At 40.1% G+C, this 13,102-nt stretch overlaps 1 protein-coding gene across 5 annotated transcripts in view; it reads left to right on the top strand.

The window, feature by feature from the left end:
• Positions 1 to 13,102, top strand: part of nbas (NBAS subunit of NRZ tethering complex) — a 233,695-nt gene that overhangs the window by 14,058 nt on the left and 206,535 nt on the right. For 4 of the 5 annotated variants that reach the window (XM_047387102.1, XM_047387101.1, XM_047387100.1 and 1 more), the window contains exons 8-13: positions 2,439 to 2,572; positions 7,078 to 7,176; positions 11,800 to 11,938; positions 12,028 to 12,093; positions 12,190 to 12,318; positions 12,709 to 12,772. In XM_047387102.1, coding sequence (XP_047243058.1) covers positions 2,439 to 2,572; positions 7,078 to 7,176; positions 11,800 to 11,938; positions 12,028 to 12,093; positions 12,190 to 12,318; positions 12,709 to 12,772 — 631 coding nt within the window. The remainder of the gene's footprint in view (positions 1 to 2,438; positions 2,573 to 7,077; positions 7,177 to 11,799; positions 11,939 to 12,027; positions 12,094 to 12,189; positions 12,319 to 12,708; positions 12,773 to 13,102) is intronic. The other variant, XM_047387103.1, reaches the window with a different exon arrangement.

The following is a 13,102-nucleotide window of genomic DNA, read 5'->3' as shown; positions in this document are numbered from 1 at the left end:
AGCGTTCAACCACTCCTCGCTTTCAGCTGTGAGATGTTTGAGTGGTTTCTTTTATGTATGTTTCAAGTCTCCTAACAGCATTGTTATGAGATCAAGGTCTGGGCCCAGGACTTTCCTTACCCTTTCTTTATGCTCAGCCAATTCTTGCTGGATTTGCTGGTATGTTTTAGGTCATTGTCATATTGCAGGCACCTGTTATGCTTCAGCTTGATTTTTTTCAAACACCCTCTGATACACAGTAGAATTCATTGTGGGTACTGTGATGTTGAGCTGGCCAGGTCCTCCTGCAGCAAAGTCTCCCCAAACTATGACACTTCCACCTCCATGCCTCACAGTTGGTATGAAGTTCTTTTCCTGCAATATTTTATTTGGTTTATGCCAAAACATGTTTTCTGTTCTGGTGTCCAAATAATTCAATTTTAGACTCCTTTGTCCAAGGAACATTGCACCTAAAGTCCTGGTCTCTCTGGCAAACCTTGGTCTGGCTATTGTCTTTCTTGGAGAGCAAAGGTTTTCTCCCACCTCCCATAAAACTTTAACTTGTGCAGTCTCTTTCTGATTGTACAGGGATGCGCTTTCATATCAACAGTAGCAAGAGCCTGCTGTATGTCCGCTAATGACAATTTAGTGTTTTCCGAGGACCACTTTTAGCATCATGCGGCCTGCTTTCAGGGTTAACTTGCTTGGATGCCCAGACCTGGTCATGTTGCCAATTGTTTTTAATGTTTTCCACTTGCAGAATATTTCCTGTGTAGAGCAATGGCTGATTTTAAACTCTTTTAAAACCTTTTTAAGTCACTTGTGAGACTCATGAGGTGCTACAATGGTCTATATGCAGGCATCAGACAACCTTTTCAATCTTACCATGTTGTTCACTATTATCTTAACATAGAGGAACACACCAAACTAAATGCGTGAGGTTTAAACATGGAAAACCTGCTTCAAAATGCTGAGTAATGGTAATTGTATGTGCACCTGATGTGACATGCCTATGTGTAGTTTTAGCCATTTTAGGTAGGAATAAATTTGGGAGTGTCTTAATTGACTCATTACCAGAAAAATGCTAAAATTGATTTTATATGTCCAAAATATTGGGAAAACATGCAGGGTGTGTTAGGGTGTCGTTTTTCCTGGCGTTATGCAAAAATGGGAATAACCTCCTTTATTTCTAATTTGGAGTCATAACTAATATCTGTAAAAATAACATGCAGCACTATTTTCTGTTAAATGTTTATATTGCATAGAAAAAGATGAAATTAGCAGACCTCAAAGAAAAACAGAAAGCGGTGTTGGTCTAGAAAAGCCTGATTTGTGCATCAGAAATAATGAAAATGGTTATGGTGGTACGGTTTTCACAAGGAACTTGACCAAAATCTCCATGTCAGCGCTTTTGAAAAATTATTCATTACAAACTGCAATCAGTACAGCTCTACTTGTAACAGTACAGCAAGATGATTATGAGGATTCAGACATCCATAATCCTCCTGGGACGAGTCAGGCGAGACTTGTACTGCTGCTCTGTGAAACACTTTGAGCTGCCTGTCACATTTTGAAGTACATGTTTGCTTGTCAGACACACTCTGTTCTCCTTTTGCCTGTCATGTGGGCTTTGTAGTTCATTATCTGTTGCTTTCTCTTCCGCTTCTTCTTCTCTGCTCATGGTGTCCCATTCCTTCTTTTATCCCCATCTTCATCAACTCCTATCTTAAATTTTTCACAGCCTACTCTCCCAGTCTTTCCCTCAGGTCTCTGCTGTCACATTTCTCTCGTCATCGCATGTCTGTGTCAATATCTCTCCCAATTCTCCCATCAAGTCCATCGTTCTTCCCTGCCTCATTTAATGTCCTCTGTGTGCAGTATATTATTATTCCTGGATTCTGTTCATCATTTCCTCCACTCCTCTATTGGCTCAGGCAGACGGCGAGCGCAGACACTCGTCCTTCTCCCCAGCCACACTTACCTTTTGAAAGTCTCTGAGCCTCGCTCCTTTAGTGCACTTCTGCTTTTTTTGTGTGCCGACAGCGAGTGCGCTCACACACTTACATCAGCTCCCCTCAGCTCTGCTGTGCTCTTCCTTTAGTTTGTCACTGTTTGTCACTGACTTGCTTCTACTTCTGGGGGATGAAAAAAAAGTGAATTTGACAGAAAGTGTGCATGTGCAGAAAAAAAACTGATGTCCATGTGTGTTCTCCTTCCCCTCATCTCCCTGGCTTTCTGTCTATTTAACTTTGTCGTTTATTGTCTGCCTCCCTGGCTTGCCTGTCTCATCATTGCTTTCTTCATTTTAAGGCTGTCTGTTTTCTATTCATCTCTTGCATGTCATGACTGTTGAGATAAAAACACTTGTTGGGATACAAAGTGATAATTACATGTTTTTGCTCTTAAAATCCAACGGAAGTTGCTCCGGCTGCTTTTACAATGCCTGTTTTCTGATCCAGGTGGTGAGTTTCCCCAAAGATTTCAGCTGTGCGATCGCAGGACTGATCTTCTTGGAGTACACAGCAAGTGCTCAGTGGTCAGCAGAGCTTCTTGTGATCACATACAGTGGTGGGCTCAAGAGCTACCTTGTAAGGTGAGAGTGACAACTGCTAAATTAATTCACCACCCTTGAATTGTGTTATTGTCTTCTAATTTGAATGCAGACACTTAATTGGCTTAATTGTCTATCCGATGCTTTTAATGAATCCTGAATGTCACTTTACTGACAAGTGTTGCATATTAACAAATACGATTCTCTAGATGGGCTTTTGGTTATATAAAGACATTGAGAAAATGATGGAAGGTTTAAACATCAAATGCAACATGGATTAAAAACAAAATATTAATTAATTAACATTAATTAACAAGACACAAATCTATCAATTTATTTAAACAATGGTAGTGAACATTCATGACTGAAGGGTTGGTTCTAAGAACCTTAGTTTCATCCTGAAATTATATCAGTCTGAGTTTAGTTTTAGTTTTAGTTCAGGTAAGGTATTTAACATGTTGATGCTCGCTTTATGTCCTGGAGAGGTTTTATGTGTGACCACAGAACCAGCTGCATATAAAACCATGTCATCAGCATACATTTAGAAACCTGCATCCATGAATTTGGCAAATTGCATACAAGATCTAATAAAAAGCACTCTTATTTTATCTTAGAAAAAATATGTTTGATCATTTCCGAAGAATAAAATATTTTATTTAATTCCCACACTCCATTCTGTCCATCCATTCCTCAGTCCGTTCATATATGTAAGCTGTACCTGGGTCAATTTCAGAAAACTTTAAACATCAAAACTTTCTTGACGTTAGTAAAATATTCAACCTAGTTCTTTTGGCTCCTCAGAATACAATTTAAAGAAAGTATATAATAACATGTCATACAGTGGAGTAGTGAGTGCATATAACTTTTAATATTGAACCTGAACTTCACATTGACCCTGCTGGACTCCTGCAAAATTTCAGTTGTGTTCTGGTGTCTTTACTAAAATACCCATCTAACTTACTGGTCAACTCAAATGCTGATTTTATGTTGACTCTGTCTGCTGTCTGGTCAGCATGTTTTGTTACTTTGTTTTGATACTTTAACCTGTCCTTACACATTAACTAACACAAACTCTTAATTGGGGTTTGGTCTGGATTTGGCAAAGGCCATTCTACAATATAATTATGCTTTGACAAAAAAATGTCCCTTATACCTCTGGATGTATGAATTGTGATGTCCTGCTGGAAGGTGAACCTCCACCTCAGTCTAAAGTATTCTGGCAACATCTGGGAGGTTTTCTTCAAGGACTGACCTCCATCTCCTCCAAAAACATCCCACCGCACGATGCTGCCACCAGCGTGGATCGTCATGGGGATAGTGTTTTCAGTTTTATGTCCACTGATACTTCCTCCACCACGCAGCATGGATAAAAGGTTTAGGTTCGGCACTATTCATATGTTTGCTGTGCCCCCTACAATGCTAGCAGCAAACAGGACTTTTTAAATTATTATTTTAAATGAATTTGAGCAGGGACGAGGCATAAAACAATGTTACATTTAAAACAAACCGTTGTTCTGTCTATAGGGCCTCTAGTCAAAGGTTAATTTGCAGGCCTAGAGCCTGTTTAGGCTTTTAGAAGTCAACTTTTAAAACTAATAATACAAAGAAACTCATTTAAAAACAACTGTAAAATCAGACTCCAATACAATTAAAAAGTTGATTTGTAAAACAACTGTTTTATTACTGGTGGCAAACTATTTCAGAACTGGTGTCCTTTAAATGAGAAAAATGTCCAAATGATTTGCATCTTATTGAATTTCAATCTCTGTTTCCAGCTCTCTTTGTCATGACCCCTACTGTGGGAAGCCATTAAATCATGTGACTAACCACCTCTGGAGAAGGTTATTAACACAGTTAAAAGACAAATGTATGAAACTATTGACCTGAAGAGATTTTACACTTCATTGGCTTTAGATTTAAAACTTTTACCGCTGTTTATCCGAAGAGATCACAGACTTTACCACGGATTGGCTAGTTTGGCCCCAGACAGTTGCACACTAAGAAATGTGTGACAAAAATGAAAATATAATTTAGCAGCATGTACAGACTAACATGATCTTATCTGACGAAAGCAGTTTAGATACATTTTTACAGTTTTAGAAACTTTCCTAATGTGAGCTTCACATTTAAGTTGGGAATCCAAAACAACACTCACATATTTGAACTAATATACTTCATCGCTTCGCGCAATAAAATCACTGATTTGACTTTGTCGGATTGAGAAACGCACATTAAGGACAGAAAATGATCCATAAGCCACTTTGAGACTCCCATCATTTCCCTGTTCAGTACCTCTGCGGCCTGCTTTGGATTCTTTGTGGTTCAAAGTTTAAGATTTTCCTTCAAAAATGTCTTTCTTCTTAATATGGAACAGTTCAATGGGGAATTAAAACTAACCTCTAAGCAGAAAGGAAGCCTCTACAATTTTCAGAAACCTTGATTAGTAGGTGGTTATTGTACGTGGTAATATGCAGAGGACATATTATCAGTGATCATTTCGGCAAGTCACTGCATGCTTGAACAAGAGAGAGTGTGACAACTTACTCATATTGACCATGACACTGTTTATTAAGCTTACAAGCTTAAAAATCCGTTAGTTGCGAGTACGTTCCCCCCTCACCACCTTCATCACTGGCATGCTTTTCACCTCTCTCTGTGACCTCACGTTTCATGGAACATTAACAGCAAATTGTTGCGAACAGGCAAAAATCGTGTTACTGGTTTAACCATTTCACAAAAAACAGTTAATTACAGTTAATTAATTAATACGGTTAACAGTTTATGTTAACAACTGTGAAACAAAGTGAAGGTGCCTCTAATTTAATTGCTGATGCATTTCATGAGCTGCTTATCCTGTGCGTTAGAGGCTATTCATGGCAACACAGGGGCTTGTTTGCAGTCTTGGCAAGTCTGGAATTAGATTTCTTATCAAGTTCCAAATATACTATTAAAAAAATTTGCTAAATTGATTATCGAAAAAAGTTTGAGGTTCTGCTTAAATTATTCCTCTATCTAAAAGGTAAACTGAAATTATGAATATAAAAAGGCTTTTTACACTAATATAGATTTGTATAATAGCCTGCATTTTTGGTTTGCTGCATCACTAACTTGAGTTTTTCTTCCAACTCACACTGACCATTTTGGATCCTTTCACTTCTTGGTTTTAAACTGGACCCAGGTTTGGTCAAATACGCTTGATTCGGATGCATGACAAAGCATTTAAATTCAGCTAGGACTGATCTAAAATTTGAAATGGGTAAAAAAACTCAAATTCCTGCCCTTGAGGCCTGGTGTCTGGCAACTTTTAGATGCATCCCTGCTCAACACATCTGAATCAAATAGCTGAATTACTTGGTCAATGTGCAGGCAACTCCTACAGAGACCTTCTAATGACCTTATTAGTTGATTCAGGCGTGGTGAAGCAGAAACACATCTAAAAGTTGCATGACACCAGCTGACGAGATCTAAAGTTTAAGACCCTTGTTTTGTTAAGATTTTGTCTTTTCAAAATCAAGGGCAAATGACTAAACCAATTACATGAATGTTTTTCACTCAAGCGTCCATTATGTCATAAAAATGGGCAGATAAATGTAGAAAGTTTTGAAAATGTGGATTTTAGAAAAGGAAAATTTGTTGGAACCCTGTTTCCTTCCCAGTTAGATTTAGCATTAGCACTATGGCTTTTTTTTTTCTTTCTCCTCAGAGGTTTTCCATTTGTCTGTTTCACTGCTGTTGTCACACAAAGCCTCAGAGCTGTGGCACTCCAAAACACAGGGTAAAACTCAGCTGTGTGTGCTGAATCCTGATCAGATGATGTCCAGCCCTCCAACACCTTCCTTCAATTCTGTCAGTATTGATGCCTGCCAGAAAGTGAGCAAAACGCTGATTTATCCTCCTATTACAGCCAGAGAAATGGTATTTGAGGTACCGCCGTGTATGTGTGAGCAGGTAATTAAGATGCGGGAGACGTTTTTACCAGATTTCCTCTGAAGATGTTTTTGAAGCTTTGCTTTCAGCATGAAGCTCTTCTTCTTTGTGTGACTGTATTCTGATGTTGTTGCTAAATACCTTAAATTAGATTTTCAGACTTCTAGGTGAAGCGCCTCTCTCTCTTATGCTCTCTGTGCCTGAATTTCAGTGTGCGTTCTTTTTGTCTTCCATCTAAATGTTGAGAAGAAGCAAAGCTGTCAAAATCTTGAATATCCTGCAGCTTCTTCCTTTGTTCTCCTTTTCTTTACAACCCTTTCGTCTACTCCTCTTTATACAACAAAGAACAATTTCCCAAGAGAGATATCCCAACACAAATTACACTACATGTGCCACTCTCACTTAAATTTTCATACCTAATTAGATTATATAGATTGTTATGTCTCATTTTAATTGCAACTGGGTGAGAAATCGCTTGTGTCGTGCCCAGAACGGCCCAGAACTGCTTTTCAGCACCACAGGCATCCAAGGTAGAGTTAATGTTTTGATTTGTTTAGTAATGTTTTATGTGCTGAGTTTAATTGTTGATTACGTGTGATATGTTTTTTTTTCTGTTTCAGCGTGGGGACCAATCAAAACTTCCAGGAGAACCACACCTTCAGCTTCTCCCCACACCACTCCCGTGGCATCACCTCGGCCGTTTATCACCTTGGTCACCGGTACGTTAAAATATTACAGGCATTCAAACACTGCATATGTCTGGAAGGCCTGTTGAATATAAATGAGATGAAATATAAACATACTTGCCAGCATTTAGGTTCTAATCCATCAGTGGCAGCCTAATTAATATCTCTAGCCTCCTCTTGACACCCTTGGAGAATTTAAGTTCTCTGGAGAACTCCAGCATCCAAGACTTCATCTATTAGGGCAGTGTTAGATCAGAATAGTTTTCCCTAAATTTATACTCAGACATCCTTACAAATCCTTTGAATCAGTTCTCATCCTGAAATATGTTGCCACAAAACACTTAAATATCTGAAGCTGAAAGTTGGTGAGCAATTTCCAGCCATTTCATCATTTCAGATCTACGGGCAGCGTCGATTTGCTGCGAATCTGTTTTTTTTTTTTTTTTTTTATCATTACTTTGAAAGAACTAAATTAGATTTAATTGCATGGCAGATTGCATTACTTAAATCTTAGTTTTACCTTAAAATCTTTGCCGAGCGGATAGTGTTATGTTTCGGGATAATCTAAAATAAACGTACGGATTATTGGTGGGCCTCTTTCTTTAGTGGTATAACCTAACCCAGATCTGCTGCTCCTTAAAATATATATATTTTTTTCATTTTCCATTTGCAGTGGTTTGCAAATACATTTTATCATGTTACAACCGCAAATATCTTTGGATCATGTGGGGATTTTTTGGTGTTAGACCATTGCGAAGTAGAATTAAAATCAGAATCAGCTTTATTAGGCAAGATTGTGTGCACAAAGATGTATTTTGACTTTAGTTTGTAGCCCTCACAGCGTACAGACAATAACTATGAATATATAACCTTTAGGTGAAATAAAGTGCAGTATAAAAGGAAATGTATGTACAGCTAGTTCGTGCTACAGCAGAGTAGCTGACTACTCAGGCAGTACGGTGTTCATTGTGTTCATCAGAGAGGCAGCATGGAGGAAGAAATTGTCCTCTGTGGCTTCGACCTGAAGGTAAAACTCTGAACAGTTTATGTGCAGGGTGTGTGGGGTCTGCAGAGATTTTAGCAGCTCTTTTCCTGACCCTAGACCTGTATAAGTCCTGGATGGAGGGAAGGTCAGCCCTGATGATTCTTTCTCTAGATCTGTTCATTGCAGTCTGGACCTGTCCTGTTTTGTGGATGAACCAAACCACACTGAGATGGATGAAGACAGGACAGACTGAATGATGGCAGTGTAGAAGATGACCAGCAGCTCCTGTGGAAGGTTGAACTTCTTGAGTTGCCTCAGGAAGTACAGTCTCTGCTGGGCCTTCTTCTGAACATTGTCTATGTGTGAGGACCATCTCAGGTTTCAGGAAATGGTGGTTCCTAGGAACCGGAAGTGGTCCACAGCAGATACATTGTTGTTCAGGATGGTGAGGGGGGTATGTTGGGGGTGGTGTTATCCTAAAGTCCGCCATCATCTCCACAGGCTTGAGTGGGTTAAATTCCAGGTAGTTCTGACCACACCAGTGTACCAGCCTCCTGTCTGTATGCAGACTCATCACCGTCCTTGATCAGACCAACGACAGTGGTGTCATCTGTGAACTTCAGGGGTTTCACAGACAGGCACTTAAGAATGAATGAGCCCCTCTCTTTAATAAAATACCTCCAGGAATTCATGACGGTGGCTTAAAATTCCCCTCTGCCCATTCAGAGGTTGTGGTTCTTTATATCAGGCTCATATTTGTGACTTTACGGTTCTCCCCAGGGTCCATAGGGTGCACAAAGCAAATTTATTTTGGCCGGTGAAACCTGGCGTGAAAGCATAATAGATTTTGGCAGCTACTGTTGGCTAACTGATAGATGAGATGAAACTTTAATGATCCCTGTATGGAAAAAGTGGGTCAGCATCAGAAAGAATAGACAGTAGACAAGGAAACAAGACAGGTTGAGAAATTGCTTCTTGTAAAAATAATGAAACTGTACATTGTTATTAAAATATTTTATGTTTTTAAGTACACATGTGCAGGTTTGCATTAGGAATGCTAATAGTGGTCTAAATGGATCTGTTTTCAATAACCCACACTTTAAGTTTGACTTAATGGGTTTGAATGGGTTGGAGGATTAACTTATAGTTGCCATTTACTTCTTATTAATAACTGTATATGTATTTATTAGTGGAATAAATGCTTTTCTGTTGTGTTGTAGTAAATCTTTCAACATACACTGCTCAAAAAAAATAACAGGAACACTTAAACAACACAATATAACTCCAAGTAAATCAAACTTCTGTGAAATAAAACTGTCCACTTGGGAAGCAACACTGATTGACAATCAGTTTCACACGATGTTGTACAAATGGAATAGACAACAGGGGGAAATCTTTTGTGATTAGCAAGACACACTCAATAAAGGAGTAGTTCTGCAGGTGGGGACCACCTATGCTTTCTGGCTGATGTTTTGGTCATTTTGAATGTTGGTGGTGCTTTCACACTCGTGGTAGCATGAGACGGACTATACAACCCACACAAGTGGCTCAGGTAGTGCAGCTCATCCAGGATGGCACATCAATGCGAGCTGTGGCAAGAAGGTTTGCTGTGTCTGTCAGTGTAGTGTCCAGAGCCTGGAGGCGCTACCAGGAAACAGACCAGTACACCAGGAGACGTGGAGGAGGCCGTAGGAGGGCAACAACCCAGCAGCAGGACCGCTACCTCCGCCTTTGTGCAAGGAGGAACAGGAGGAGCACTGCCAGAGCCCTGCAAAATGACCTCCAGCAGGCCACAAATGTGCATGTGTCTGCACAAACGATTAGAAACTGACTCCATGAGGATGGTATGAGGGTCCGACATCCACAAATGGAGGTTGTGCTCACAGCCCAACACCATGCAGGACTCTAGGCATTTGCCAAAGAACACCAGGATTGGCAAATTCGTCACTGGTGCCCTGTGATCTTCACAGATGAAAGCAGGTTCACACTGAGCACATGTGACAGACGTGACAGAGTCTGGAGACACCATGGAGAGCAATCTGCTGCCTGCAACATCCTTCACCATGACCGGTTTAGCAGTGGGTCAGTAATGGTGTGGGGTGGCATTGATTTGGAGGGCTGCATGTGCTCACCAGAGGTAGCCTGACTGCCATTAGGTACCGAGATGAGATCCTCAGACCCCTTGTGAGACTATATGCTGGTGCGGTTGGCCCTGGGTTCCTCCTAATGCAGGACAATGCTAGACCTCATGTGGCTGGAGTGTGTCAGCAGTTCCTGGAAGATGAAGACATCGAAGCTATGGACTGGCCTGCCCGTTCCCCAGACCTGAATCCAATTGAGCACATCTGGGACATCATGTCTTGCTGCATCCACCAACGTCACGTTGCACCACAGACTGTCCAGGAGTTGGTGGATGCTTTAGTCCAGGTCTGGGAGGAGATCCTTCAGGAGACCATCCACCGTCTCATCAGGAGCATGTCCAGGAGTTGTAGGGAGGTCATACAGGCACGTGGAGGTCACACACAATACTGAGCCTCATTTTGACTTGTTTTAAGGACATTACATCAAAGTTGGATCAGCCTCTAGTGTGTTTTTCCACTTTAATTTTGTGTGTGGCTCTAAATCCAGGCCTCCATTGGTTAATAAATTTGATTTCCATTGATGATTTTTGTGTGATTTTGTTGTCAGCACATTCAACTTTGTACAGAATAAAATATTAAATGAGAATATTTCATTCATTCAGATCTAGGATGTGTTATTTGAGTGTTCCCTTTATTTTTTTTGAGCAGTGTACTTGTAAAGTAAATATATTAAGTAAAACAAAACATGATTAAATGAGATTATGAATAAGATTAACATAAATTGTAAAATACAATAGCTAAAAATAATATTTGAAAAATAATTTTTTTATGTATATAAACATAGATTAATAATTAATTACAGGTCCCCCTCCTATTGTCCTCAGTTCGAAAGGTCAATCTGAGGGCAGGTCAGGGGGCCTTGAGGCACAGCCCCTTTTTTTATATCCACCACCAGTCTCAATTAACTTCTCATCATCATTAATGTAATCGTTTCCTCAGTCCTTCAAAGCAAGGCCACCTGTTAACTGCACATTTCCCTACATTCCAGAGGGTTTACCTTGTTAAGTCCATGAGATGTTTTTTTTGGTATTTGTTTTTTTTTGTTTGTTTTCATTTTGTCCTGTTTTTGTCTTATGTAAAGCGTGCCTTTAGTTGTATATAAAAGGTTCTTTCTAAACACTGATTGGTTGATTACATTCAAACAATTTCCGAATATAGAATAAATATATTTAGCAAGACTAATGATTAATTAATACACAGTAGGCTTTTAACAGTTAGCAAAATAATCCTTTAGATATTTTTTCTCCTCTTTAGTGTCCAATTTCTCTACACCAGGGGGCAGTCTTGAGCTAGAAAGCCAGATTTCATGGCCAATCTCACTGTAAACCAACGGGAACCCTAATCATTGAGGTTTTATTTTTGTCTTTACTGAGTTTAACAGGTTATTTCAACCAGACCTTTTCTCTGATAAATATGAGGCAGTTCACTAGTGGGAATTTTCTTTGGCTTTAGTTGGGTTTAAAGGATGATTTAAAGGTTAAATGCACTGTCATGAGGATGGTCACCATGAATCTGTGTGTTTGTGTATAGATTGCTGCTGGTAGGAGGCTGTGAATCAGGGGATAATGATGCATCCAAGGCCTCCTGCAGCGGGATCACCGCCTGGAGGGTGCTTTCTGGCTCGCCTCACTACAAGCAGGTCACTAGCTATGTGGATGATTTTGGTTCGGTGAGATGTTTTTAACACCCAATTTTCTTGGAAACAATTCAGTCGTGTTGTAGAGCCAAACATTTTCACTGTGTGTGTTTTTGTTAAAGAGTCAGAGAAGAGGTTTTTTCAGGATCCCCAGCCTGAGATTCTTTCCAAGGCAAGGAGATGAAAAGGTAACATACCCCTCTTCAGGCTGAATACCTCATTGTAAAAATGAAAAGCTAATCTATACCTACTAAGAAGAATGTGTTGGCATTCTTACTGTGCAGGATGGTGTGTTTCGCATGAGCATGAGCCCTGACGGGACACTGCTGGCTGTTATCCACTTCTCTGGGCGTTTGTCGATCTGGGACGTCCCCTCTCTGAAACAGAGGGCCACATGGAGCCAAGACCAACAGGTGCAAACCTAAACACTTCATATTTGTGCTGTTAAAATGCTCTGCAGTGGTATTTCTGATAATATGTTGTATATTAGGTACATCACTGATAGTACTAATGTAATCTTCTTTTGGACAAGGTTTTTCAGTGAGGGAAGAAGGATTTTGAATGTTTGTGTTTCCTTCCAACCCTCATATTGTGAGGTGGCTTATAGAGGAACTTAAATTTGCCAAATGTTTTGCTGATTAATGCAGCGTCTGCGTATGTTCAGCTCCGCCGCCGGTGGAGCTCATGTGTGCTGCAAGTGTAAATAGGGTTAGCAGATTAATTTCTTCCCCCGTCCCCTTTTCCACGCTTTCTTCTCTCCCCTCCCTGCTTTGGTGCCTCCATCTTTCCGGTCCGCCCTGCAGCCAGGATTTGAGGAGATCAACCCAGAGTGGAAGACATCACTGGAGAGAAGGAAGAAAATAAAAGGTATTTTGGCCTGCAGCCGTGAAACGAGAGTACTTTGTTGCTGACATGGCAGCATACTTTGGACACAATTTAATGATCTTTGACACAGTTGATTTATTGAATAACACAGTTTTTGCAAACACAAAGCTCACGCTTTATGGCAGGGCTTGTTAATATTTTCCTCCTCCACTAAACGGACCATTTGATGTGTGTCTACTTTCGCTTGTGTATTTGGCTATAATCTTATTTTGACGGTTTCAGGCCAGTAGTGGTGACACCTATCACATTTTGTAAGCAGTAGTCTATGCATATGTTCTTATGACAAGTGATGTCTCATGGCTCTACATATAA

This window comes from Girardinichthys multiradiatus, chromosome 15 (assembly GCF_021462225.1).
Source record: "Girardinichthys multiradiatus isolate DD_20200921_A chromosome 15, DD_fGirMul_XY1, whole genome shotgun sequence".
Classification (NCBI taxonomy): domain Eukaryota; kingdom Metazoa; phylum Chordata; class Actinopteri; order Cyprinodontiformes; family Goodeidae; genus Girardinichthys; species Girardinichthys multiradiatus.
This window is presented reverse-complemented; position numbering and strand designations above follow the sequence as displayed.